We start from the raw sequence: 27332 nt of genomic DNA, 5'->3' as shown, positions 1-27332 counted from the left end.
CGAGTCGCCTCCTCACGTGTCTTGGTGGGGGAATCCTTGAAATGGTAAGAGGGTGGCTGTTCGTGTGAGGAGAGGAATTTTTTTTAGCAGGCTATCGTCACAACCAGTATGCGCCGTTTGTCAGTTACTGCACCTGTTCTCTTTCTGTGTTTTAAATCGTACTGCACAAACCATGGCGAGGGGAAACTGATCCAAACAGTATGTGACTATATCTACCGCAGCAGCAGCGCCCGGGAGCAATTGCGGCAGCTCATTCATGATATGTCAGTGGAGAACGCTTTGCGGCATCTCGGTGAATTCTCAGAGGAGGGCTGTTCAGGTGCCACACCACCATGGTTGGGTGAACTTGTTCAGGCCCCCGGTGATCTTGAACGGATTAACATTGTTCTCAGGGAGTTTGGGGTTTGGTACATCGCGCGGAAGGCGCCACTGAGGGTGACGATGGGTGAACCGTGGGACTGGTACCCGAAGGCACGCTTCATGCGCCGGCGTTTCATCTTTCATCATGGGCCAACAAATAGTGGGAAGACTCACGCGGCGTTGGAGGAATTGGTAAAGGCGAAGAGCGGTGTTTATTGTGCGCCAATCAAAGCACTGGCAGCGCAAGTGTGGAAGCGTATTAACGCGAGCGTGCCTTGCGACTTGCTTATCGGGGACGAGCGGCAATTTGGTGGTGGAGCGGAGCACGTCTCATGCACGGTGGAAATGACTCCTATTGACTATCAAATTGACGTTGGGGTAATTGACGAGGTGCAGATGATTGGTGATGGGGACAGGGGTTGGGCATGGACGCGTGCCATATTGGGGTTGCCGGCACGTGAGATTCACCTCTGCGGAGAAGAACGGGCAATACCTCTTATCCGCAGTTTGTTGTATAAAACGCGTGAGCTCAAGGGACTTCGTTTAGTGCCACATCAGCGGCTGGCTCCCCTCAGGACATCAGCCGCGTTAGGGGGAGATCTGCGGCAAGTCGAAAACGGTGATTGCCTTGTGTGCTTCTCGCGCAAGATGATTTTTGCTATGAAATCACAGCTGGAAAAGCTGCCTGGCGTTGCGGCTCACTATATATATGGGTCTATGCCCTTTGCCGTGCGTGAGGCCCAGGCTGACGCATTCAACCGTGGGGTCCGGGAAGCGGTAGAGGGCAAGGACTCGAAAAAACATGTTTTAGTGTCCACGGATGCTATTGCCTATGGCTTGAACATGAGCATTGAGCGCATTATTTTCGTATCAATGAAAAAATTCGACGGAAAACAGATGACAAGCTTACCGCAGGCAACCACGGTGCAGGTAGCCGGTCGCGCCGGCCGGTTTGGAGTACTCAGGGCCAACACTTTCGGCCGCTGTACCACACTTCACGCGGATGACTTTCCGACACTTGAAAGCGCTATTAACGCTCGACTTTCCCCTCTGCAGAGGGCTGGATTACTGCCCACAGCCGACATATTGGAGCTGTATGTCACAATGAATTCCGACAAGAAGAGATTGAAGACCTCAGGTGTGGTGCCGCAAGATGTATTCTACGGTCATGTAAAGGACTTCTCCAGTCAGTGTAAGACCTCCGATTTGTTTTTTCCGTGTGACCTGTCGCGGTCGCTGCTGCAGGTTGCAAGGGAGTTGGATGCCGTGACAGGTCTGTCTCTTACCGATAGGATCCTTTTCTGCTACGTACCGGTGAATACACGCAACAAGGACACATTCGACCTGCTGCGTTGTTTTGCGCGTGATCATGCTACCGGGGGGCCCGTTCGCCTCCGTATTGATGAAGAGTTTGAACAACTCGTGGGGCAATGTGCGCACTTAAAAACTCATAAGGACAGTGTACGAGCACATCGTATATTGTCGCGGATGGAAGACTTATACCGTCATGCAGAAATGTATTGCTGGCTTTCGTGGCGGTTCGGTAATACATTCATCTACCTAGAGGCAGGATCGGCGCTGAAGGAACGAATCGTGGCGAAGATGGATGAGCTGTTGCGGAGGTTGTGATAGCAGTCACATTGGTGTAGACAAGAGGGGGGGTTGATGGTGCCTTTGACGCGCGTGATCTTTTTCCTGTTCGTACAACCAAAAAAAAAAAAAAAGACGCAATGGCAGATATTTACGGTGGGATGCAGATGGAGTGTGGCTCACAATCCCTTCTACTACTGTATTCATGTATATATACATTATTATTATTATTATTTTGTGCGCGTCAACGCCACTTCAAGTTCTGCTGTGCCCCAACCTTTTTGTTCGGATGAGGAACCATATGAAGCTATGGCAACACCTGCCGGCTGGGGCGTTGCGCAAAGTGAGAAAAATGTTATCGCCATCTGGGGCGTCAGCCGCTGAATTGGATGAAGCGCTTAACCAGTACATATCAGCGATCCACCCTACCGTGTTTCCTCACCTAACACCCCGACATTTGCTTCGTGTCATTCCCGCTCAACCACTTCCCGTGAGAACTGTGTGGCGAAGGGCGATATCGATGGAAACGGTGCCATCAGACATGTCGTTTGAGGCGTTTAAGAGCGCTCTTATGCCTCTTGTGCCACTGTTCCTTTCCTTAAGCTCGACAACACTTGGTGAAGATGGAGATGAGGGGCCGCTTGTGCGTTGGCAGCCTTGGGTATCTGATGGGTGGCGTAACGAGCAAGAGCGTACGCGTGAGCAATGCGGAGATGGCGTGATTTCCGAATTAAGTGGTGTTGTTCCCACTTACTTCGTATCGTATGCGCTGTTGAAGGAACAAACACGCCTCGGGCAGTTATCTGTTGCCACGCTCCACACGCTGGAGCGGAAGGAGCTGGTTGGCGGATCGGTGCCCCCTGTTCTCGAGTGGTCGGAAGACCATAGTGTTGTTCGTCTCTCAAATGAAGTCATCGCATCGTCTTCGTCAACAAGAACAGCCAACTCATTTTATTCCCTGCAGTCTCAACCTGAGGTGCTTCGCCGCGCCGTGAACATTTTGGCCCTTCTGTTACCAACGTTCAAAGCTTCCGTGGGTGAGGTGCGGGCGGTGTACAAATTAAACTTCATCACACCAGGAGGGCTGCGACACTCTGCAATCACACATGAGTTCGCGATCCGTTTCCCTGATGCACTTGCGTTGGTTGACCACCCCGACGTGCAGTTTGTGATAGATCGCGATAGTGAAGGGTGCGTTATGCTGCATTCAACGTTTCTGCACACCAGCCGTGGTGCAGCGAATGTATTGTATATGTGCACATCAGTGGGTCATCCCCTATCTATTTCCGCTCACGGCGTAGACACAAATGAAGGCGCGGGATGCCTGGATCGGTATTATTTGCGCGTTGATCTGCCGTATGCGCCGCGCTGCGGTGACGAGGTGGTGCTGCAGGCCATCTGTAGCGCAACAGTCACAGGACTTTACTGTGTACAGCAACCGGATAAAGATAGATTCTCTCTGGAAATTGCCACTGCGCAGGGTGCTGTAATCGTTTTTGACAGCACCATTTCACTGCTTTGTCGTCTATCCACAGCGGGTGCACCTTGTTGCGGTTTCCCCGCAGAGATCGTCACACTCCTTGCATCCCCAAACATCGTGAAGCTAATTCATGCAGCCCCAACTGTCTGTACGGCCAACCAAGGGGTGTATGGAAATGTTCTAGACGGGCTTTCCCTTCTCTACGCGCACTTGAAGACAGATTTTCAGTGTGTTTGTACTTTTCATCAGTTGGCATTGTTTGTTGGTATTCCCACAACTGAAACAGAGAGGCCCGGACAATGCTCACTGCTTTCTAACCGTCTTATCACATGTCATGGTGGTGTTGCATTGCCATATGTCCGACCTGCACTACTGGCCGCGGTCTGCGCCTCCCGCCTTATCGCGCTGCACCTGGCTGACGGCCATGAATTCGACAGGGCGCTACTCCAACAATTACTGCGTGACGCAGTTGAAGGAAGTAATGCACTGGTGATGCGCAACCTGCAACTACGGCTAAAGCGTTATGGTATGGAACCCCATGGGACGTGTACCAAACACTCGTGTGAAGCTCTGCTACAGGAGTTTTTGGTGGTATATGGCCCAGAGGTGTGTTTCGCTGATAAGTTTGATGATTTCCTTTCGCGCGCTGCCTCGAGCACTGAAATTGCACGTACAGTCGGGAAAAATCGAAGCGAAGAGGATGATGGGGAGTATATCAGAGAGCTGCTACTTGATCAGCCAACATCTACCGTTGAGAGGGATGAAGAGGATATGGATGTGGAGCATGATGTCCAGGGTGAACTTAGCAAGTGTTGTAAACAGAATGTGGAATCTGGTGACAGCGAGGTGACAAAACATAGCGAAGGGGAACAAGATAATATGGAGGAGGCTTACAATTTTCTATTTGATTGCAGCGGTGCCGGAGCAACAGACAAGGGAAGTAACATTCCACCGTCGCACCGTAGCTCGAACCATATGAATTGCAGCAGGGGAAACGAACAAAGCGAGAGATCGACGGTCTTCGTGCTCCCCCTGCCAAACTTGAAGGGGCATCACATGACAAGCAGAAATGTGAGGTGGACATTACCACCTTCTTTTTCCAGAACGAATGTCCGCGGTACCATCACCACCAAGGCGGAGCAATCAGTGAAGACTATTCATGGTGCCTCTACGCGGTCGCTGCTACCAGAGCAAAGGGATCCGACTAACTGGCACATTGATAAAAGTGACGAACACACGGAGGGGATCGCGAGCGAAGGAGCATTGATTGAGCGGCTCACGCAGGAGGTGTTGTGCGCCACTTCATCCTCAAAAACCAATAAACGGCGGCTGCCGGCTTGTAGCAGCGATCGGCTCATAAGTGAGTAAGCGGTAATTGGAATGGAGATGCTGCAGTAGTTCTACGAGGGATGGAGCTGCAAATTTCTTTTTCCGTAAAAAAAAAAGCAACTCTCTAGTAGGAGAAGGTGTGTGGTCCACTTGATAGCCCCATCCCTACCTCTCAAAAGAGTGTCGTTTTTAAGAGATGGTTTTTCTTCACATTTGATTTTACAACTTCATCACATTATACTCTATTGCTGATGTCTTTTTGTCGTTCTTTTTTCTTTTTCGTTTTGCCACAAAACGGACTCTGACCATATGCGCCTTAACGCTAGCGAATGTCAGACCATGTTTATCGCTTACTATGTTGGATTTTTCCACATTCTTTCTTTCTCCTTCGCATGTGGATGTGCACGCGCGAACATTTGGGGAAACCGTAGGTATATAAATGCGCACGCACATATATATATATACGCTTTTTTCGTGAAGTGAAATATGGTATTCCTTTACCGCACATCATTAGAAACCTCGGGTGGGATTTCCTCATGGTAATGTGTTGTTACATTTTTGGTTTGGGTAAAAAAATCAATGTGGGTAGGCACCAGTTAAGCAGTGGACCCTGAAAGTCATAGGACCGATACCCGTGCTTTGGGAAGCAGGAGATTATGAAAAGAATGGGGGAAAAAAGAAATTCCCCCCCCAGCGGGCTTCTGTTCTTTGTTACTGTTTACCTTCCTTTAATCACGTCTATTACCTGTTCTTTGGTCGCAACACCAATGTTTTTCTTCCGCTGTGACGCTCACAGACTTGCTTGCTTTACCTTAAAGGTTGGAAAGGGGCACTGCAGCAGTGCAAGGTGATACCCGGAAGCAAAACAACAAGGAAAGGCCGTGGTATTTATAGGAGGGGAAGAAGTGATACCACCAAAAGATGGGTGGGCACCACGGAACCTGGTGGACATACGCTAAGCTGACCGCAACGGCTGTCATTGGTGCAGTGGCGCTCAATGATTCAGTGAATAATCATACCCTTCCGTCGGTACCAACGGCAACGGCTGCAGCCGCTGGAGTAGCGAGCGAAGTAGAGGCAAGTTGGTGGTTTCTCATCGTCGCCGACAGTATACTACTCTGCTTTGCCGCCATATTTGCTGGATTGACACTGGCGATCATGGGACTTGACACTCTCTCGTTGGAGATAATTGCGGACAGCGGCCCAGAGCCGGACAAAGGCCACGCCGCGAAAATCTTACCAATCCGTCGCCTCGGAAACCAGCTTCTCTGTACACTACTGTTAGGAAACGTGATGGTCAACACACTCATTGCGCAAATAACAGATTCTCATTTGTCAGGATGGGGAGCCACGGTAGTTGCGACGGCGCTCACCACCATTGGCGGCGAGGTACTGCCGCAGGCCATAATGTCAGCGCATGCACTGCGTGTGGGAGCAAAAAGTGTGTACCTTGTAAAATTCTTCGTGTTACTGTTCTACCCAGTCTGTAAGCCCCTCAGTATGGTTCTGGACCGTTTTATTGGTATGGACCCTGGGCAGATATATGAGCGAAACGAGTTAAAGAAACTGATGTTTATGCACGCTGCGCGTGGTGCCGAATCCGGCCTTGGCGAGCGGGAGGCGGATCTCATGGTGGGCGCTATGGAACTACATGAGAAAACTGTGATGGATGTCCTTACACCCATATGGGAGACGTTCATGCTGGAGGCCAGTCAACCTCTGAATGAAGAAACCATTCAGCTTATCTGTGAAAGGGGCCACAGCCGCATTCCTGTATACCAGGGGAATAGGAATAACATCGTTGGCGCGCTATTCACAAGAGACCTCTTGATGGTCAACCCCGACGAAGAGACACCTGTGCTTGTGTTAGTAAAGTTTTACAACAGAAGCTGCCATATCGTTCATTCCGAAACAAAGCTTAGCTGTATGTTGGAATGTTTCCAAACTGGAAGGTCTCATATTGCCGTCGTGCAGGAGGTACAACAACGACCGTGTGGGGATCCCTACTACGAGATAAAAGGACTTGTGACCTTGGAAGATGTTATTGAGGAACTTATTCACAGCAAAATATTTGATGAATATGATACTGTCCCCAAGAGGTTGGTGGGTAATTCGTCATATACTCAAAGAAGACAAGTTGGTTTGTCGTCAAGATGCTCACGACGAGTGCACATGGGCAAGAACCAGTTGAAGGCAGTCGCTTTGTTTTTGTCTAGGTCATTGCCTGAATTCCACGACTGCTCACAGGGTGAGTGCGCCCATTTGCTTCGGGCCGTTGAAATGTATGCAGCTTTTTACAAGACCCGTGCACCACACGACGCACGTGGCCTTAGTAAGGATGATAAAGCAAATATTTGGTTGTACCGCGCTGGTGTCCCCTCCGATGTGTTCACGCTGGTGCTATCGGGTAAAGTGGAGATATTTGCTGGTGGGGAGGAAATAAGATTCGAGCAGTCTTGCTGGTCTGTTATCGCCACAAGAGCGCTGACAGACGAGAGATTTGTTCCAACGTTTAGCTGCCGCGTGGTGCAGGATAGCACCTTTGTACAGATAACACGTGAAGCCTATGGAATGATACTTTCAATGCTTTCCAACAGTTCACTGTGAAACGGCGCTGAGTCCAAAAATTGGGTGTTACCGCCGTAGTAAAGTTTGGGTATAGGGCCGGAGAGGGAGTGGACGCGGCAGTTGCATATTCCGATGTGCGTGACGGTTTGAAGTTTGTTTATCGCCTCTTTTTGAGTTGGTACGGGAGGAGGCCTCCAGTGTGCTCCTTTCTATTTTTTTTATATCCTTTTCCTTCTGTTTTACACTACTCCGTTAACTTAAATGGCACCTCCCGCGTTGCCACTGAATGATTAATATTTCGACCCACCTTCCACTTTACGTGGCGTTGCTGTTGTTTCTTCCACTTGATTCCTCTCCCGTTTCCTCTGTTCTTTGAAGGGCCACCCGATATGGTGGTGATGGATGGCTTCATTAGCCTTGAAAATTTAGAGAGCTGCCAGGATGAATGGGAGCGTAACTGTTGTAGCGCCACCCATTCATCACCGCATTCCGCAGGCAACGACACTGGCCCTCCACAACTGAACTCGCCGCGGTCGCTTCATGCGTGTAAACTTTGCAATGTTGACTCGTCTGTTGTTTTGGCACCAGTGTCCCTCCGACAACACTTTGAGTACCTCCAGGGTAACCCCCAGTTGGTTAGCCAAAAATTTGCCGTTGATGTCCCAATGCGTGACGCTCTTCTCGCCTGCATAGAGGCTGGTATAACAGGTGGTTCCTCTCTTTTGAAGCTGCAAGCCTACCGTCGGTATATGGACCACGTGAAGGCACGAAAGGAGGCGCTGAAGATGGCCCAAGAGGCTCGACAACGGCTGATTACGCAAGAGACGGTTGAGACAGGAAGACAGACTCTCAGGGAGGGTGATGCAACCCTCAGCCCCAAGATTCCGCAAGAACAAAATCGGAGTAATACTGCTACCTCCACGGTTGCATTAAAGAATGCGTGTGACAGCATGGGAGGCGACTCTCCAGAGGAGGAGGCAAATAATAGTGATAATAATGATGAAAGTGGGGAAAAGCCGCAGCAACACCACGAGAGGGCTCGGGGGCAGAAGGTGTCAGCCGATTCGCCTCACCTTGCTGATAATGCTGGCAGCAGTTCGTTGGTGAGGGAGCCGGATAACGGCGGCAGTTCTGCAGCAGCGATGAGGCAAGAAAGGCGGAACTCGTCTCTTAACCAATCGGTTTGCATCACTGGCCAACACGGTGGAGAGCAACATGATACAGCGAAAGGCGGAAAGGGGGATTCGTGCATACCCCATCAATGCGGTAAGCCTGTGATTTCACTGCCTCATGTGGAAAGCATGCGAAATGGCGCTGGGAGTAAAGCTGTCGGGAGGGAAGTCGGAGAGATCAGGTCTCGGGATCCCTCCAGTGCGTGTGAATCTGAAGAGGTGTTTTACGTTTACTGCGCAAATGCTACGGCCTCAGGGGAGGAGGCTTAAATGCTCCGAGGGAAAGTTTCCGGAGAAAGTTATAATAACTCAATGGCCTGCCGATAAAAATGACATCGTTTATTTTTACTTTTGTCGGTCGCTATTTTATTTTTTTTAATATATATATATATATATATATTGTGTATGTGTGTGTGTGTGTGTGTGTGTGTTTTGCTGGATGGTTGGGGGAAGGGGAGCATTTTAGTCGTTAGATTATGTCAACATTGTGAGTATCGTCACTTCTTTTGCTGATGTCTTTTTTTGGCAATTTCCCTTTGATGTTCACTGTTCATACTATTATTTTTTTCGTCGTCTGTTCCGCTCCCGACAGACAGCAGTTTGAGGTGGCAAAGAAATAACCGTAGGTCATGGAGGAAAATGAAGGGATTGGAACTATAACCATTCTCTACGGCACTCAAACGGGTTCTGCAGAGCAGTTGGCCTTCACGTTTGCTTCTCTGGCCATAAAACGTGGGTTCAAACGCTGTGTTTGTCTTCCTGCCGACGAATTCCCGCTCGATAAGTGGCGTGATGCCACACCGCTGGTTATTATATGTTCAAATGCCAATCAGGGCGAAGCTCCGGATTCTATTAGAATTTCGTGGGCACAGCTACTGCATTCCACAGCTCCATCCATGGACGGATTGCGCTTCGCTGTATTTGGAACCGGGGACTCAATTTATCCAAAGTTCAATTACATGGCGAAAATGCTTCACAACAGGCTTCGGCAACTCGGAGGCACTCCGCTTTTAAATCGCGGTCTTGGGGATGAGAGTGACAGGAAGGGCTATGATGAAGTTTTCCTGCCATGGGTGCTGGAACTGTGGCGCGCGCTAGGTTTGGTAAGTGAAGATGACAGTCATCTCAAAGAGGAAAATCCTTCCGACGCACCTCTTCTATGCAAATACGAGGTGGTTCCTTGTAATGATGAGTCCGCGCCACAAGGGGGCGTGGATGTGGCAGTTCGTAGACGGGAACCAGTGTTTAACTGCAGGTTAGTTCAGAACAAACGGCTTACAGCGGAAGATCATTTACAGGCGGTGCATCATATTGCTTTCTCGCGTGAAACTACGCCCGCTGAGGGAAGCTTGCTACCATACGACACTCCTCTTGCTTTTGAAGTTGGAGACGCACTGGGAGTGTACTGTACTAATGAGGATGCTATCATCGATAGGGTACTGACCCAAGTTAATGAGGACGGGGACAAGGTGGTTTGTATAAAACCCAACAACTCACAGGGTATTATCCAACAACAGGAGCAACCGTTTTTTAATCGACCAATGACGCTTCGGTTCTTTTTGAAGCATTACGTGGACCTGGAAGCGGTGGTGAGTCGTTCATTTTTCAGAATGATGGCCCACTACGCTGAGGATGCTGAACTCAAGGAAAGACTGTGGGAACTCTCGTCATCGGATAACTTGGATGATTTTATGTGGTACTGCCAGCGGGAAAAAAGGAATGTTGCGGAAGTTCTGGATGACTTCCGAGCTGTGCGACCGCCGCTACCATTGTTGCTTAGTTTCATGCCGCCCATGCGTGCCCGCCTTTTTTCCATTTCCTCCTCACCGTATGTTGACTGCGACACTTTCCACCTCACTGTCGCACTTGTGGAGTGGCAAACACCTTACAAACGAACTCGCAGGGGATTATGCAGCTCCCGTCTTACCTCAGCGAAGCCCAGCGATGTCTTCACTTGCTTCCTTTGGGATGGCACGATGATTACGCCCTCCACACCGGCCCCGCTGCTGTGTGTTGGAACTGGGACTGGTGTGGCGCCTATACGGTCCTTAATTCGCGAATGTGCTGGGCACTCTGACATTTGGGGTGAGGTCCCCATCCTTCTTTTCTTCGGATGCCGGAACGAGACGAAGGACTATCTGTATCAGCAGGAGTGGGCCGACTTAAAGCGCGACCACCTGAAGCAGCTGCAAGTTCTTCCCGCATTTTCTAGGGATGGAGAGAAAAAGTTCTACGTTCAACATCAAATTGGTCGTCACGCCAGACGGGTCGCGAAGTTGCTGGATGCAGGAGCGATCATCTACGTGTGTGGTAATTCGAAACAAATGCCCAAAGATGTTGCCACCACATTCGAAGATGTCGTCACACAGTGCTGTTGTGAAGGAGATGAAGCGAAGAGTCAGGAGTACATGAAGCAACTGAGGAAACAAGGAAGGTATGTGGTGGATACATGGTCTGTGTAGGGTTTCCGTCGGATGATTTGTGCTACAAATCGTAGGTTTATTAAGCGTTAGTTGACATTTTGCCACACACACACACACAATATATATATGTATATATTTGTACGTATGTGTTCGTGTCTTTCGTTTGTCAGCGTATCCAACTTTCCTTTTCCCTCTGGGTTTGGTAGCTTGTCCTCGGTCGCTGTTGGCGCTTCCTTCCCCTTCATTCCCTCTGCCTTCACAACCCCTTTTGACTGTCCGTCCACTCTTATTTTCACCCCTTTTCTCCCTTCACTGTCCCTTCGTGTCGATTAGTAACGTTACATTATCTGTGTCTTTTTTTTTCCTTTGGTATCTCGTTCGCGTTGGCTTTGCCGTGCTGTACTTCTGTCTCCAGCATCCACTTGTGGGTGGAGAGCATTCTGTTATTCCCTTTGCTTTTACGTCAGAAAGACGAAGAATGGCGGACAACTCGTCTGCTTCATCCCCTGCGCAAGTTGTGGCGACTGTTAGGCATGAAAATATACTCCTAAAAAAGTGCTTGGCGGAGGTGCGACACGAAAATCAGCTTCTTAAGAAACAGCTGTACCGATTGAGCGCTATACTTGATATTGCCTTAAGTAAGTTGGCATCAAAAGGCATTACTTTGGAAACTCCTGTGAGTATTCGCGAACTGCGTGCTGCTATTCCGAGCCGCGATGTTATCGACATGCCTGCGGAGACTTTAACCTCTGCCGATGTTAATTATGAGAATAACCCGGTGCCGAGCGTTCCCAACCGCCGATTTCAGCTGCGCCGCGAGATGCGCGAGCACACAAAACCTGTTCAATGCGTAGCCTTTGCTCCAGGAGATATGCCACTTCTGGCCACGGGTGGACTGGACTGCCGCCTGATCCTGCACGACTTTTGGACTGGGGAGAAGGTACATGCCATTCACGGACACGAGCAGAACGTCGCAGATGTTGCATGGTTTGAGGGTAGTGGCAATCTTCTCTCCGCCTCATTTGATAGCACTGTGAAGGTGTGGGACCCGCGACACATGAGCGGTAGCCCGTCACCAATCTATCAACTCAAGTCGAAAGGTTTTGTTCTCTCAGCAGTACCTTTGGACAAGGCCTATACCCTTGTTTGTACCGACTCAAAGCGTTACACGTCAATAGTTGACATACGGACGAAAAAAACTATCTCCTGGCGGCACGACGTGCGAGTTAATGCCTTGGCATTTAACGGTTCCAAGACGCAACTTGTGACGGGTCATAACAATGGTCAGATTGCCATATGGGATTTGCGTAAGGTCGGATCCATGCTGTCTTCATCTATGGAAGGTGAAGGCCCTAACGGTGGTTCGCAGGCCGTAGTTGACCAAACCTCTGTAGCGCACATTCCCCGCCTAGCATCAGTGGAGAATGAGCCATCCCAAAGTCCGATCACACATATTAGTTTTTACCATAACCGAGATGATTCGAAGCGGTTAGTGGTGGTTTCAGCGGACAATATGGTGCGCCTGTACTACGAGCCTGGTATCAACCCGTCACTGCCACACGAACTAATGCTGCGCAATGTAGTCGGCGGCGTGCCCACCCGCGGTTACACATCCAAGGCGGCTTTCTGGAAGGGTGTGAGGGAGGAACAAAATGTACCCGCCTTCTTCGATGATGGAGAAAGAGAAGGTGAAGCCCCGTCGAGGCGCCTCACAGAATGTGATCTTATGGTAACCTGCGGTGCGGATAATACTGCATGCATTTACGATGTTACAGAGAGAGGTAATGCTGTTCTGGTTGAGAGACTGGAAGGTCACCGTGATCGTGTAGTTGGAGCTGCAACGCATCATGCCGATAGCAAACCTATTATTGCAACTTACAGCGCCGACAACACCGTTAGAACTTGGGTACCCGTGAAGACCTGAAAGCAATTCTATTTGTTGTGAACTTTGGAAGTGGAGAACGGAATGGTTGGAGTTTTTTTTTGTGTGTGTGGGAGGTTGATGGCAGTCTTACGTGGTGGAGGTATGTTTTCCTTTCTCTTCCTTGTGTGTTTTGGGACGAAAACGGTGTTGATATTGAGTTGGCGTGGCAACATATAAAACACCACAGCACTGTGTGGCCGGTTTTGACACGCAACTCGTCTTCTGTCTGCCATATACCTTTGTCAAACCTGCTATTCCCACAGCATGGCGTGTGGCATTACCAATTACTTTCTTGTGAAGTAAAAATTCCCAATCGCAATATCCTTAGGGCAACCTGTTCAGTAGACCGAATTATCAACGAACTTCAGCACCCGCGATACCTATTCGCGTTGTTGCTATGCGAGGAGACGTTTCCTCACTACCCATTGTTTATATCACCCACACTTTTTTTTTGTATCTAATAACCACCTTTCGTTTGTGTTTGCAGTTGCAGGAGAGTGAGACTTGTGCGTGTTGTTTCGTTTGAATCCCAGTAAAATCCAGGTAAATAAAGTAAGGGGCTCAACCACCAAAAAAAAAACAGTTTGAAGATGGCAACATGGGCCGATGATATGGAGCCCATTGCCCTCGGTGAGGACTTTGGGGGAAACCAGTTGACGCCACAAGAGGCAAAAGCACTAGCAGATAAGGAGGCGGCGTGGAAGAATGCTAAGGTAGTCACTGAGACCATCACCGATGCTGAGAATAAGCAGTACGAAATTGTAAAGAGAGTGCTCCAATATCGTGTGGATCGTGAGGCCACTCCAGTGGATGTCCGCGCCAAGTGGAAGCGTTTTGGGAGGGCTACAAATCCTGCAGACCAAAAGGATCTCGTGTCCCGGGATCCCCCAATTGTGCTGGAGTTAGGTGAAGTCGATCCATTCGAGCGCATGGCACGGGAGGAGGTTATGCGTCTCATGAATGAAGTCGAGCGCTATACTGTGGAGGTTAAGGATGTCCATCTCGCGCGGTACGCGAAGGTTAAAGAGGAGCAGGAGCGGGCTGCTAAGGAGGCCGCCGCACCTGATGACCAGGGGAAGGAACGCACGTGGGCGGCAGCGAGAGGAGACAAAACTTCCGTTCAGCACAAGGAGGATACCGACCGCCGCTTGCGCATCACGAACATTTCGGATGATATTTCGCGAGAGGAGCTATATAACATCTTCAACACGGATGAGTACCGCATCGATAAGCTCTTCTTGCCGACTGATGGTAAAACATCCAACTACAGGGGCTTTGCCTTCATCACATTCGAAACACCCGAGCAGGCTGAGCGGTGCCTCAGCAGGACAAAAGGTGTTGCACGCTTTAAGAACACGGTTATGCATATTGTACGTGCTCTTCCCGAAGGTGCGAAACAGCGCAGCTGAGTGACACGGGAGCACGAGCAACATTGGATGCGGTTAAACTAAGTGGGACCTGGTGGACGAACGTTGCGGATAAGGTTCATCCGAAGACCCGGAATGTGTGTGGGAGAAGGAAGGAAGGAGGAAGAAAAAAAAAAGAAAAGGTGGGTGTACGAGGTATGCTCCCTGTCGCACTCTAAGGAAATAGTAAATTTTCTTGTTGGAAGGTGAAAGTGGCCGTGCTTTTTGCGGCTAAGTAATTTAACGCAATCAACTTTGATTTGCCCCTCCTATTGGTACTCCCTCCTCTTTCTCTTGCCTTTCTATATCTTTTCGTTACTAGTGCTAAGGTAATGGCAGTAGTAGTGGTTATGCAAGTCCCCCGAGCAGGGCTAAAGGATCGAAGTGATTGACACAGGTGGGAGCGTACGGCGCTAGTTATTATTTTTCTGGATGATTATGCGAGTGCTTGATCGTTCCCTTGTATGCTTCTCTTTTCTGAGGCGGAGGGTTGCTGGATTATTATTGTTATTGTTATTATTATTTTTTTGGAGGGGGGAGGGGGGGTCTTCAGGGGTTATGTATGGTATGAGGTATATGCTAATGTGGGGAAAAGACGGTGGAATTGGGAATGGAGGAGGGCAGTGAAATTGTTGGCTCCATGTGACATTTTCCTCACCGCTGCGTATCACAGCTGCATTTGTTTTTATATGAGTGGCGGGACGCGTTAGTGCCACGGTGGAGTATTTGGACATAATGCTCCATGGTGCAGGCACGGTGTTGAGATAGTGCGAATGAGAGAGTCGTGTGCTGCTTTTGTTGGGGATCCCAACCGTCACTACCCGGGAATTCCAATCAAGCGGAGAGATGGTTTTCTGTATCCTCACCTTTCTGCCAGCGACGTGAGGTTTCGTTCTTGCTTCAAATTTTGTGTTGAGAACACAAAAGACATCTATTTTTCTTTTTCAAATCCCCGTTTCCCTTCCCTTTACTGTTATCGTCCCAACTACTGAAGATTTCAACACGTGAGCATAACCGAAAGGGGATAATATAAGCACGGTGTAAGTAATAAAAGAAGGTACAATCGAAACCATTAGGTAAAAGGACCAGGCGGTGGTAATTGAGAGAATGAAGCGAGTGCCGTGCCACCGGGCCATGGTGGTAGTGGCAGCCCTGTTGTTCCTTTTGTGTGTAACAACACGCACACAAGCGCTGAAGCCCACTGTTCCGAGGACAGAAAGGCGATACACGGTGCATGTGCAACCGCTGACAACAGGTCTTGACGACGATGGCCTGGAATCCACACTTGTTTCCCTAACCATGACCACTTCATTATGGCTTCCGAAGGGTTCTGCTGAGGATAGGGAAGAACACTTAAGTTTCAATGAAGAGCTGGACCCGTTTTGGGTACACGTCTTACGGCGACGGCGCTTCGATTTGATTGAATGGTCTGGTTGTGGTGGCTCGTGGCGGCCTGAGTGGACGTCTACTTTACATAACCGAAAGCACCCTGTTGACAAGAGCACAGCAGAGCTGATTCACGACCTCTCACATCACTCTGTTTGTTCCCAGTCCACTCTATCTGCGTGTGGGTGGGTCAGCACAAGCTCAAACGGGAATAATGATGGTAACGCGACGAGTGCAGGTGAGGAGGATTTGCGTCACCACCATCAATGGTTGGCACAGTTTGTCTCGTCACTACTTTCATCCCCGCTTACCTGGTGGGACGACACACCACGTTTTGTTCGACCGATTGGGGCGCTCCATTCGGTTCCCGCGGGTAATTCCGTTTTCGCCTCTTCGGGATACTCTGGTAAGTTTGGGGACGTTCGCTGGTGTTCGTATCACCATGCCCAGCAGGATACACTTTGCACGCAGCATGTAACAGCCCTGCTGAATGGTGGTCGCTCAGGCAAAGACGTGGAAGAACGCATCCCTCGGGGTATATTCCGGGCGGGACTCGTTTCTATGGAAGACTTCTTTTCCTCCGTATTTCACCACTTCCGTTTCGAGGTGAAGCAATCACCCGCCACTGAAGGGGGTGAGGCCAGGGGTAACCACACAAATGAGGAAACCGAGATTAAGCTTGTGATGCGTATGGCTTTCGTTGAACAGAATAAAAAGTTCGATGCACTTTCTTCCCACTGGAAAGAGTCTTTTCCCGAGTATGCTCCCAGTGTTGACTTCATTACGGGTTCTCAGTTGAACGCTAAGCTCAGTTCGGCTCTGCAAACCCTGAAAAAACTCCAAGGGGCCCGAAGTGGTAACGACAATCAAGCACTAGGCAATGTGGAGGTGACACCTACTGCTCAGCACTTCATTTCTGCCGTCGGGTATGACCGTGGCACGTACAGGTTGGTGGTGAATCCAACGCCTGAAGTGCCCACATCAGGTAACTCAAACACCAAAAGCCGTCACGAACAGTCGCTTATGTTGCAACCGGGGGACACGTTAGAGGCCCTTCTTTTCTTCCCTTTGCATTTGATGCGTCCGTCTCTCCACGAGATGCGGGCGGGTGCGGGGTTGGAGTCAAGGGTAGAAAATGCTTTTGTCGATGAAAGCGCCAACGTATTGGTTGTCCTCGTTCACACTACGGTGACAGAAACTGCCATGCGGCCACTTGAAGCAGGGGTGCAAAGTAATGGATTTTTGCTCTGTGAATTTCCTTTCCGGTTCGGATGGTCCGCAAACAAAGATATGCCCCCTGATGCCAACAGCAACCGCATTCTTCCACAACCCGTCATTCGTGTTGGACGGCACGTGAGTTCAGCGGGTGGAAAGGTAGGAGAAGGGGACAAGGCGTCTGGAGCCCAAAACTGTGGGATGTCACGTTGCGCCTCAATCTCTAACAAGCGCATCGACCACCAGGGATCACTGGAGTCACTAATGGAGAGTATGCGGCGCGACAACAACAGAAAAGGTCCTTGTGTCTGTTACTTTTGGTTGCGGTGCAGCAATGTGGCGGGGTCGACTTTACCCGTACCGGATCCCGCTATGGTTTTCAACGTCGTAACGCTGGGTCTCATATTCTCTGCCATTGTGGCAGGGGGCGTGGTCCGTTCGACTAAGCGGCTCTTTGATGTTGAAGAATCCGGTGCAGATGATGAGAACCCGCTCATAATTCGCATTATTCTCAGAATCATGAAGAGGTTGCGGAAACGTCGTGCGGCCGCTGCTGGCACTGGCTAAGTGAATACCGAAGACGAATGTTAGCGTGCAAGTGAAGGTGCGCACCTGTTTGCACATAGTTTCGCATTTATCTAGTACATCTGTTTGGCCTCCTGTAGCAGGTGTTGTTGCATGTGATGCTCCCTCTTTATGGTTGTTGGTTGGTTGGTTGGTGGCGTTGCCAGACGATAGAGATTCTCTCCTTTCCTCCACTAACAGTGTTTTTCTCTTGCTAGCTCTTTTTGATATATTCAAAGGTGAGATTCTCTAAGCTGGCGCTGTATCATCCCCCCCTGTCGCTCTATTGGTGTATACCGGTGTGTTTGTGTGTTGTGCAGGGCTTTGTCAGTTTATTTTTGTTTGTTTTTGCATGTCGCTGTTCCCTTTTCTCTTCCCCTGATTTAGCGATTTGTTGCAAATTCGTAACTGTGTTGAATAAACTACTCCCCCTTTTTTTCTTTCGATTTGCTCCAATCACTGTGCTGCCAAGTGAAAATTCTAGTAATCTTTCCAAAGGTATTACAAAAGCATTTTTGTCGAAAAGGAAAGAAAAGAGACGGCAAGAACAAAGGAAAAAACTTTGCAGCAGTCATAAAAAGCTGAACGAATCAAAGGAAAAGAGAAAGATAAGTGCTAGTTTTCTAACATTTAACGAGGAACGAAACCGCAGTTTTGCAAGTGTTACGACTTGTGAAGGTACGGAAGAGACGAACGAAGTGAAAAGAAGAAAAAAAAAGGCTACATAACATAAGCTCTTGAGGGTTACAAAGGTACATAAATCCATATTATATACGTCATGTCTTCCTTCAACATGCAAGCGTACCCAGCCGTCGGTTCCACTGCTGTCGCCTCGTTCGGCTCCCCTCTAATGGACTGCACAAACGCCATTAGTAATTCAGACAATATTATTAACGGCGCCCCGCGTCCCGCCACGATGAAGTCCTCCGCTTCTAACGTTTTCCGTGGTCACTTGAGACCCATTTCCACTGTGGTGGAAGAGCCCGTTGCGTCAACACGCCATACACACGATCCCTACTGCAGAACCTCAAATGACGGTTTGCCGTGTGTCCCCCGCTCACCCTTTACAGCAGAAATGAGTTTCATCATGTCCCACAGCGATGAGGGTAATTCGCACTTCAGCAACAGTGCCGATAGCAGCTTCAGCACCGTACCGCAAGCTACAAACCGGCCGCTTTACCACCAGCCAGCGTCCCGAGGAACCACCGCTGCCGCATACCCAACTGTCACCATCAACAATAACAATGGCGCATCATCATCATCATCAACAACCCGCACTGGTGTAAAGCAGGGAGGGTTCCGACGTGCTGCTGGAGGTAATACCGCGGGATTCGGCGTCACGCCAAGTCGGGCAGCTCCTGCAGTTGTATCAACGCCTGTACCTGCAGCTCCGGTGGTGGCGGCAGCGGCAGGAGGCACTTCTGTGATGCGGGTTCCCTGTAAGCGTGTGTATGTTAATGGGCGACCTGTCATTGTTTCAGTAAATGAAGAGGGACAGACTTCGTAAGGAAATGGAGACACGAGTATTTGGGTATGCAAGCCTTTTTTTTTTTCCTCTCCATTTCTCTTGAGACCTATGAGTTTCCTCTCTTTTTTTTTTTCGTTTCTTTTTTTTATTTTATTTGTCGGAGAGGGAGGCGAAGTCGTGCATGTCAGTTCCTTCTCCGTTACGGCTTCTTTTCTTTGTTTGACGATACACGTATTTGGTTGTTTGTGTCCTGAAGAGCTTATGAGTAGGATTGTGAGAATGGGGAGACAACAGCCGCTGGAAGGGTGGAGGGGAATGGAACTGAACACATGTGATTTCGAAAAGGAAACCATCAATAAATAATATATAAATACATATATATATATATATATATTCCCCTTCCATTTCCTGCTTCCAGTTTTTCCGTTTTTTTTTTTAATTTCCTCTTCTTCGTTTTGTTTTTGTTTTTGTGAGAAACATATTAGTTTCTTTTGTGTTTTTTTTATATCTTTATCTGTTTTTTTTTTAAATTTAGTGCTTCAGATATGCTTTGTGTTTTCCTTTTTGTTTTTTTTCTGTTTTACTTTTCCTTTGTTTGACTGTTTTATTATGTGTTTTGGTTACTTTCGATTACTTGCGCACAATTCACCGGCACTTGTGCGGATATCATTGATATTATTATTATTATTATTACTCTCCCCCGCCTCATGGGGGTGGTGGGCGACAGCACGAGGGGGAAGTGAAAAGGCGGTCATGAGGGAAAATGAGAAGAAAAATAAGAAAAAAAGAACAATAATGAGAAAAGCAAAGGAAAATGAGTGAGGAATTGCCAGACCAAATATATTATTTCTACACACACACACGTATATATATATATATATAAAAGAAAAGCTTGAAAGGTTTAATTTCTTTGTTTTGTAACAAAAAGGAGGTAAAGGAGATGAATAAAAGAAAGAAGAAGAGGAGGAGGAGGAGATGGTTTTGGCACGCTTCTTTTCTCACCTTCGTTTACTTCAATTTGTTTTCGTCTGATTTACTTCCCGTTTCCGCTATATTCCTTCCACTCTATAGCTGCACCTTTCACCCACCCACCCACCCACGCACACATATATACATACACACACAAATATATATATGTGCACATATGCACAAATATGCGTGTAAATAAATAAATAAAACTATTTATTTATTTTTGATAATAATGATAATAATATTATTAATTGTCACCATTGATGTTATTATTATTATTATTACTATTTCACGGGAACACAGTGTCTCACCCTTCAACACATCACAACCTCTCCGACCTCTCACAAGAGGGGATGTTCCGCCAGTGTTGTTTACATAGGCTGGAAACCAATGGAGAAAAAAAAAAGGTGGAAAAATGTGGGAATATTTATATTTATGAGCATTTCGTTCAATTTTCAAATTTCATATCCCTTGACATTTATCCATTTCATTATTTTGGTGTGTTTGTATGCACGTATTATATGCGTAAAATGAATGTTATATGCTCATGTGAGTGTTGTTGAGTGGCATGTGTTCCTGCTGCTGCCTTTTCCTTTTTTTTTTTTCTTACGTTTGTGTGTATTATTTTTGTGTGCTCGCCAAGCCCCTTCAACGCTTTCTTCAAAGTGGGGGAGGGTCTTGTCGCCATGACGAAGGGGATGAGTGTTCGGGAAACCAAATAATTCTTTTTTTTTCTTTTCTAAAAACAAACAAAAAAAAGAAAAGGAGGTGCAAAACACGAGGAAAAATAAAATAAAGAAACAATATGAAAGATCGAGTGAGTGATGGTGATGGTGGTTGATGTAAAGAGCGAAGGAAGAAAAAAGAAAGAAAGAAAGAAAGAAAATGTTAAAGGAAAGATGAAAATGACACAACCAAATAAATGCATGACATTACTTAATATCCTCTCCTTCATTTTGTTTTTTGTTTATATTCACTGTTTTGTATTTGTAATATCCCCAGACCTCCCCAAAGTTCTCCTACATTTCTTTTCCTTTTGTTTGTTTTCCCCCTTTCCAATTTTTTTTTTTCCCCCTCCATTCTCTCTCTCCCATTGTTCCTTAACGTGCTGTTTTTGTCTTTTTTGTTTGTTTGTTTGTTTAACCTCAACGCGCAGAGAAGGAGCAAAAGTTAAGGAAAAGCAAAAAAAAAAAAAACAGAAAACGATTAAAAGAGAGGGGGAAAATGAACTTTTTGTTTAAAAAAAAAAAGTAAAACAAAAACAAAAAAAAAAAAAGGACTCGTGCGTGTTATTTTGTTCAGAGTAATCCGTAGCTTCTCCCTTTCTTCCTTTTTTCTATCTTTTTTTGTGATTTATTTACTTTTAATATAATTTTTCTTCTTAAAGTAAAGAAGACTGTTAACTCTCAAAGAGGCGTAGGGGGTCATTTTCCAACCGTCTTTTTTTTTCCTTTTCATTTTCTTTTAGGTTTATTTTATGATTATGATTATTATTATTATGATTATTATTGTTGTTGTTGTCATTTTAGTGGAGAAAGGAGATGTAGCTCATGTTTATTTGTTTATTTGTGTATGTGTATGTGTGTGCGTGTGTGTCTATTTGTGTGAGAGTGGTTTTTATTTCCTTTCTTATTCCTCTATTTGTTTTACTTTCGCTCAATTTGTTCAACCGCGTACCGCATGCATTTTTCCAACTGCTTCTGCTGTCGGTATTTGTTGTTGTTGTTGTTATTGTTGTTGTTGTCACTGTTTTTGTTTTTGTTTTTGTTTTAAAACTTTTATTTATTTCCTTCATTTTATATTCATGCGTGGAATTTTTTAAAAACTTTTTCCGCGTGTCTGTGTTGTTTCACAACGCCACCGCTTCCACCGCGATTTAGCCCCTTTTTTTTCTTTTTCTTTTTAAAATAAATAAATAAATAAATTCCCCTTTCGTCTCACCTTTCCTTTCCTTTCTTCTCTTTCTTCTCTTTGTCCTTCTTTTTTTCTCTTCTTTTTATTTTTCTCTTGTTTTTTTTTTCTTCAATTACTTTTCCTATTGCTTTTTGCATACGCCATTCCTTTTTCTTTTAAAAAAAATAAATAAATAAAATAATAATAATACACTGGTGTCGTTGATGTTGTTGTTGTTCTTTTGTCGTTTGTTGATTCTTTTTTTTAAAAAAAAAAAATATTATTTTAACATTCTTCACTTTCATTTTTTTTTAATTTTTTTTTTTTTACAAGTTTGTTTATTCCCCGCAATTTCCATCATTACCACCGACTGATTGAAAGACGACAACACGCGCCATGTTGTGATTATTATTATTATTGTTATTATTATTATTATCTTCAAAGGGAAAAATATAAATAAAAAGAAATAAAGAAAGGATGTGTGAGTGAGAGAAAGAGAGAGAGAGAGAAGTGAAGGGGAGATGTGGAGGTTACCGTTCACAAAACTTTTAAAAAATATATAAAAAATATAAAAACAAAAAAACAAAAACACAAACGAGACAACAATCGATAGTGACAACAACTCCTGCACAAAATGAGAAAATGAACAACTGAACAAACAAAATAAAGGAGAAAGAATATCGAGAGTTGAGAGTGAACAAAAAAAAAAGAAATAAAAGAAAAGACACAGAGATGTGAGTAGCAAAGGCTCATATATTTTATCATATTAAAATATCTGTTTGTTTTTGTTTTCATTTTCCCGTTTTTGTTTGTTTGTTACGTTTTCTTCTTTTTTTCTTTTTCTTCCATCATTTTACGTGTTTTTATTTATTTTTGTGTGTTCGCGCGTCAGTTATTGGCGAAGCTGTTATTGTTATTGCTATTATTGTTATTATTATTATTGTTATTATTATTATTATTGTTATTATTTTCCCATGGGCGCATTTGCACATGAAACTACCAAGGAAGGGATATTTGTGTGTGTGTGGGGGGGGGAATGTCATAATAATAATAATAATGCAAATAAAAAGGAAAAGGAAAATAAATAAAAAAACTAAAGTTAAATGAAGTAAAACGCGTGGCTATGCGTGCATGGGATAAAATGAAACCACAAACAAAGGTGAAAAAAAAAAAGAGATTCTAGTGCAAATATGATAATAATAATAATAACAATAATAGCAATAACAATAACAGATGGATGGATGGATGGATGCGTGAACTTTTCAAAAATAATAAAAAAAGGAAAAGGAAAGAAGAGAAGAGATAGAAGAAAGAGATGTATTTCCCCCCTACCTTCGTTACACATTTCTCCCATTTTTAATCTTACTCCTGCAAACACATTTTTTTTAATTCCAAAAACGAATTTTTTGGAGAAAAGTTATGCTTGTTTGGGTGTTTGTCTTCCCCATTTCCCTTTGTTTTTTCTCCTCCACTTCCTCTCAACTGTACGGTGCAGTGCAAAACAACAACAAAACCAAGTGATACAAATATATAAATAAATAAATAAATAAATAAATAAATAAATATATATATATATATATATGTATATGTATTATTTTATACATTTACGCATCATCGTCAAAACGTATACACAATAGCAACACAAAATACAAATTCTTCCTTATAAAATCAAAGAAGGAATTTTTGTTTTTTTGTTTTAAAAATATATGAATATGCCCCTTTTTTATTTGTGCTTGTTTGTTCCCGCATGAGTTGGTTTTGACTTCCGGTAGCATCGGTTGTGTTTTTGTGTTGTGTTGTGAAAAGTAAAATAAGATTTAAAAAAAAGAAAAGATAAAAAAAAGGAGGAGGAGCGGGGGAAAAAAAAAAATCAGTCGCCTTTTGGTATATATTTTTTCCCCCCTGATTTTTGCCTCTTTTTTTTCTTTTTCTTTTTCTTTAAAAAAATTTTTCTCCCCATAAATAAATAAATATATATATTTTTTATATTTTATATTATTATTTTTACATCTTTTCGTTGGGTTTTTTTTCCTCTCCGTTTACTCTTCTTCATCAACCCTTTCTGTTTTTTCTTTTCCTTTGTAAAAGCACAGATTTTATTATTTATTTTTATTTTTTTTGAAAGGGAAAGAAAATAAAACGAGACAATTTGTGGTCATTTGTTTTACCGTTATTTTATATTCGGTCCGCGATTCGCGCCTTTCATTCCTTTTTCCCTTTTTTGTTTCACTCATTTGTTTGTTTTATTATATCGTTATTTCCACTTAACTGTGTTTACTTTTATTATATATATATATACAAGGGACTAAAATAAATAAATAACAAATAAAGCACAGGAAAGAAATGAAAACAAATGAAAAGAAAACGATGGGGGACTTTCGTTTTGTGTTTGGGTATGCCGAAGGATCATCATTTTTTTATTTTTATTATTCGTTGTTATTATTGTTTTAGGGCGGTGATGATTTGTATGAAATATGAAATATATATTTATATTTATATATTTATTTATACTTAAATTTATTTAAATGTTGCACAGATTGCACGTACATTTCCGTTGAGAGGAAAAAAAAGGAAAGGAAAAAAGAAAAAAAAAGAGAAAAGAAAAGCGAAGCGAAGGGAAGGGAAGGGAAGAAGATATTTGGGAGGGGATGAGGGAGTTGTGTGAGCGATTTGTCATGATGTTAGTTTTCCTTATTTTTATTGTTTTTATTTTGTTTCTGTAATAATAATAATTATTATTATTTTTTGTTTTGTTTTGTTTTGTTGTTTTCAAGTGAAATTTACATATCCATAAAGAAAATGAAACAAGTGTGTTTTGAGATTTGTTTCTTTGTTTCTGCTTTAAACCATAGAAGTACGTGACAAGAGAAATAAAATGACTTAAAGAACAAAAATACAATAATAAAAAAAAAGAGAGAGAAAGAGGAAAAAAAAAAAGATTTAACAGCAACAAAAATAATAAAAAGGGAATCAAAAAAAGAAAAGAAAGAAAAAAAAAGAAAGAAAGAAAAAAAGACGTGATCGATTGTTGTTGTTGTTTTTTTTTTTTTTACAGAAGTGATAAAATGAAGAAGAGAAAGAGGTTGTGTAACATTGGCTGAAGGGAGATGCATGAAGATTCCTCCAGACGTGTTTTCTTTTTTTCTTTTTTTCTTTTCTTTTATTGTTTTGTTTTTTAAGTTTTTATGAGGAAATTGGTGTAAACCATCGGTAAATTTTTTTTTGTTTGTATTTATTTTTACAATTTCCTAAACCTCTGTTTGCGGCTCTTTTCCTTTTACATCATGGAGGAAAAGTTGTTGTTTCTTTCATTTTCATTTTTCACTTTTCTTTTTTTTTCTTTTTTTTTTGTCTTGCGTTGGTGAGAAACTCACTTATTTCAGGAGAGAGAGAGAGATGGGGGAAAACGACAACAACAACAACAACAATAATAATAATGATAATAACTGTATGTTGTTGCAGAGGGATATTAGAACCAAACCAACAAAAAAGGCAAGAAAAAAAAAAGAAAAAAGAAAAGGGTGAAGCTTATGAGGACTTAAAATAAAGAGACTACTGAAAATGGCAGCCGGAGAAATGAATTAGAAGTGAAACATTAGCAAAATTATGAACAAATGAAAGATCATCAACGGAAGTTGTGTTTTTTTTTTGTTTTTTTTTGTTTGTGTGTGTGTGGATGGGGCCTGAAGTAACGTGTGGATGTCGCTCGAACTAATTTTTGTTGTTTTTGTTTTTGTTTTTGTTTTTAATTTTTACCTGCTTCCTTTACCCTTACGGTTACACGCTTCATTATTATCATTTAGAGCCTGTTGTTAATATTCTCCACCACGTGGCAGCAAGTTGGCCGCGGTTATGATGGTAGCGATGGTAACTGTTGTTTTGCTTTTTTTTTTGTGATGATGACAAAGCAAAGCAAAGGAAAGAAAAAAGAAAAAATAATAAAAAAAGAAAAAAAGAAGTGAAAACAACTCTCTTTTTTCTCTTTTTTTTTCCATTCCTTCCTTCTTTGCTGCTGTTGTGTTGTTTTGTTTTAATTATTATTTATCTTTTATCTTTTATTTTCTTTTTGTGGGATATGCAAAGGGTGTGTAAAGGGAAAAGGAGGGGGAAATTTTTTTTCTTAAAAACAAAAAAAGAAAAATAGGGTTTTATACTTGAAAGGAAATGTGTCAAGTTTAGGGATAGTGATAGGAAAAAAAGGAGGGGGAAAGAAGAAAAAAGAAATTTTCAAAATAATAATAATAATAATATATATATATATGGATATATGGATATATGAATAGAAAAAAACAAAAAGGAGAAAAGAAAGAAAGGGATGTGTTACACGCCGGTAGCAGCAGCGATGTTGATGATATTGTTGTTGTTGATTATAATAATAATAATAATTATTATTATTAGTTGTGTTGCTAATTATTGTGTTGGTGATGGTGCTGGACTTTTAACAGTAAAAAAAAAAACAAAGAAAATGAAATATAAGGAGGTGGAAAAGCAGCCGTCATGAATGACATTTCTCTCATGACACAAAGGCACATACGTATGAAAAAAGAAAAAAAGGGAAAGTCAAAACAAAAGAGAGAAAATAGACAAAATCAAAAAAAGAAACGTCAAAGGAAAAGAAGAAGAGAGAGAGAGAGAGAGAAAAAAAAAAGGAAAGTTGGGGTGAGAAGATTATTACAACAATAACAAAAATAGTAGCAGTGAGGGAAGGGGGGGTGTGCGAGGAAAAGATTTAAAAAGAAAAGGAGGAACTGATATTAGTTTTGCTTCTTGTTGTTTTGATGTTGTTGCTTCTGCTGTGCTTTCGTTATTACTTTTACGCGTTTTGTTTTATGTTTTACCGCCGTTTACCGATTCCAGTACGCAACACTCTCTTTTTTGTTCCAGTTTCTCTTTTCTTATTCGGTTCTTCGTTGTTCCACTTCTTTTCCCATTTCATCTTTTTTATCAGTTGTTGTACCTTTATTTCGATTCGTTCCCCAGATCCTTTTTTTTTTTCTTTCCCTCTCTACAGTTTCTTTATTTACGTGTGTGTTTGGGGTTTGTTTACTCATTTCTTTTTCTTTTTTTTTGCTTTTCCCTTTTGATTTACACGGTTTTTGTTTTCCTTCTTTCCTCTCGTGTTTCGACGATCCCGTGAGGCGCGACCTCGAAATGTGTTCTTTTTTTCTTTTTCGCTTACAAACAAAAAGGGAGACGACGGAGCATGAAATAAAAGTAAAACAATAAAATAAAAAGGAATACTCATGTGTACTTTCATCACTTGATGTTGTTTATCATTCTCTTCTCTTTTCTTCTTTTTTTTTCCACTCTTTTTTTGGTGCTTCTTGTTTTATTTTTTTTTATTTTTCATTTCATTTTAATGGTGTGCTGGGTAATAATTCAGCTCAGAGGAAAAGGGGGGTGGGTGGGAAGGTCCTTTAGTCCCGCCATATTTTACAGTTTTGGTTTCTGCTCACAGGGGAACTGCTGTTTTTTTTTTTTGTGTTTTTAAAACACACACACAACTTCAAGTAGTAGCATCATCAAGTGGGAGATAGATAGTGGTTAAATAAGGACGGGAAAGGGGGGGGCGGGTGAAGCTAAAT

The 27332-nt window shown here is 43.9% G+C and overlaps 10 protein-coding genes across 10 annotated transcripts; all 10 read left to right on the top strand.

The window, feature by feature from the left end:
* Nucleotides 1–108: 108 nt before the first annotated feature.
* Nucleotides 109–1989, top strand: TbgDal_IV1910 (RNA helicase, putative; the record flags this gene model as incomplete). Its single annotated transcript, XM_011774474.1, has 1 exon — nt 109–1989. The coding sequence occupies one exon, from the start codon at nt 109–111 to the stop codon at nt 1987–1989; it is 1881 nt and encodes a 626-aa protein (XP_011772776.1).
* Nucleotides 1990–2155: 166 nt separating this feature from the next.
* Nucleotides 2156–4798, top strand: TbgDal_IV1900 (hypothetical protein, conserved; the record flags this gene model as incomplete). The annotated part of the gene is made up of 1 exon (XM_011774473.1): nt 2156–4798. One exon carries the CDS (start codon nt 2156–2158, stop codon nt 4796–4798), a length of 2643 nt encoding a protein of 880 aa, XP_011772775.1.
* An 882-nt stretch (nt 4799–5680) lies between these two features.
* On the top strand, nt 5681–7366 carry TbgDal_IV1890 (hypothetical protein, conserved; the record flags this gene model as incomplete). Its single annotated transcript, XM_011774472.1, has 1 exon — nt 5681–7366. One exon carries the CDS (start codon nt 5681–5683, stop codon nt 7364–7366), a length of 1686 nt encoding a protein of 561 aa, XP_011772774.1.
* Nucleotides 7367–7716: 350 nt separating this feature from the next.
* On the top strand, nt 7717–8769 carry TbgDal_IV1880 (hypothetical protein, conserved; the record flags this gene model as incomplete). Its single annotated transcript, XM_011774471.1, has 1 exon — nt 7717–8769. One exon carries the CDS (start codon nt 7717–7719, stop codon nt 8767–8769), a length of 1053 nt encoding a protein of 350 aa, XP_011772773.1.
* Nucleotides 8770–9128: 359 nt separating this feature from the next.
* TbgDal_IV1870 (NADPH--cytochrome p450 reductase, putative) lies at nt 9129–10961 on the top strand (the record flags this gene model as incomplete). Its single annotated transcript, XM_011774470.1, has 1 exon — nt 9129–10961. One exon carries the CDS (start codon nt 9129–9131, stop codon nt 10959–10961), a length of 1833 nt encoding a protein of 610 aa, XP_011772772.1.
* Nucleotides 10962–11400: 439 nt separating this feature from the next.
* On the top strand, nt 11401–12846 carry TbgDal_IV1860 (hypothetical protein, conserved; the record flags this gene model as incomplete). Its single annotated transcript, XM_011774469.1, has 1 exon — nt 11401–12846. The coding sequence occupies one exon, from the start codon at nt 11401–11403 to the stop codon at nt 12844–12846; it is 1446 nt and encodes a 481-aa protein (XP_011772771.1).
* A 590-nt stretch (nt 12847–13436) lies between these two features.
* Nucleotides 13437–14255, top strand: TbgDal_IV1850 (RNA-binding protein, putative; the record flags this gene model as incomplete). The annotated part of the gene is made up of 1 exon (XM_011774468.1): nt 13437–14255. The coding sequence occupies one exon, from the start codon at nt 13437–13439 to the stop codon at nt 14253–14255; it is 819 nt and encodes a 272-aa protein (XP_011772770.1).
* Nucleotides 14256–15359: 1104 nt separating this feature from the next.
* Nucleotides 15360–17420, top strand: TbgDal_IV1840 (glycosylphosphatidylinositol (GPI) anchor,putative; the record flags this gene model as incomplete). Its single annotated transcript, XM_011774467.1, has 1 exon — nt 15360–17420. One exon carries the CDS (start codon nt 15360–15362, stop codon nt 17418–17420), a length of 2061 nt encoding a protein of 686 aa, XP_011772769.1.
* Nucleotides 17421–18195: 775 nt separating this feature from the next.
* Nucleotides 18196–18924, top strand: TbgDal_IV1830 (hypothetical protein, conserved; the record flags this gene model as incomplete). The annotated part of the gene is made up of 1 exon (XM_011774466.1): nt 18196–18924. The coding sequence occupies one exon, from the start codon at nt 18196–18198 to the stop codon at nt 18922–18924; it is 729 nt and encodes a 242-aa protein (XP_011772768.1).
* Nucleotides 18925–26525: 7601 nt separating this feature from the next.
* TbgDal_IV1820 (hypothetical protein, unlikely) lies at nt 26526–26831 on the top strand (the record flags this gene model as incomplete). Its single annotated transcript, XM_011774465.1, has 1 exon — nt 26526–26831. One exon carries the CDS (start codon nt 26526–26528, stop codon nt 26829–26831), a length of 306 nt encoding a protein of 101 aa, XP_011772767.1.
* Between the last annotated feature and the right edge of the window lie 501 nt (nt 26832–27332).

This window comes from Trypanosoma brucei, chromosome 4 (genome assembly GCF_000210295.1).
Source record: "Trypanosoma brucei gambiense DAL972 chromosome 4, complete sequence".
NCBI lineage: Eukaryota > Euglenozoa > Kinetoplastea > Trypanosomatida > Trypanosomatidae > Trypanosoma > Trypanosoma brucei.
The sequence above is the reverse complement of the archived record's forward strand: the minus strand, read 5'-3'. Positions and strand labels throughout refer to the sequence as shown.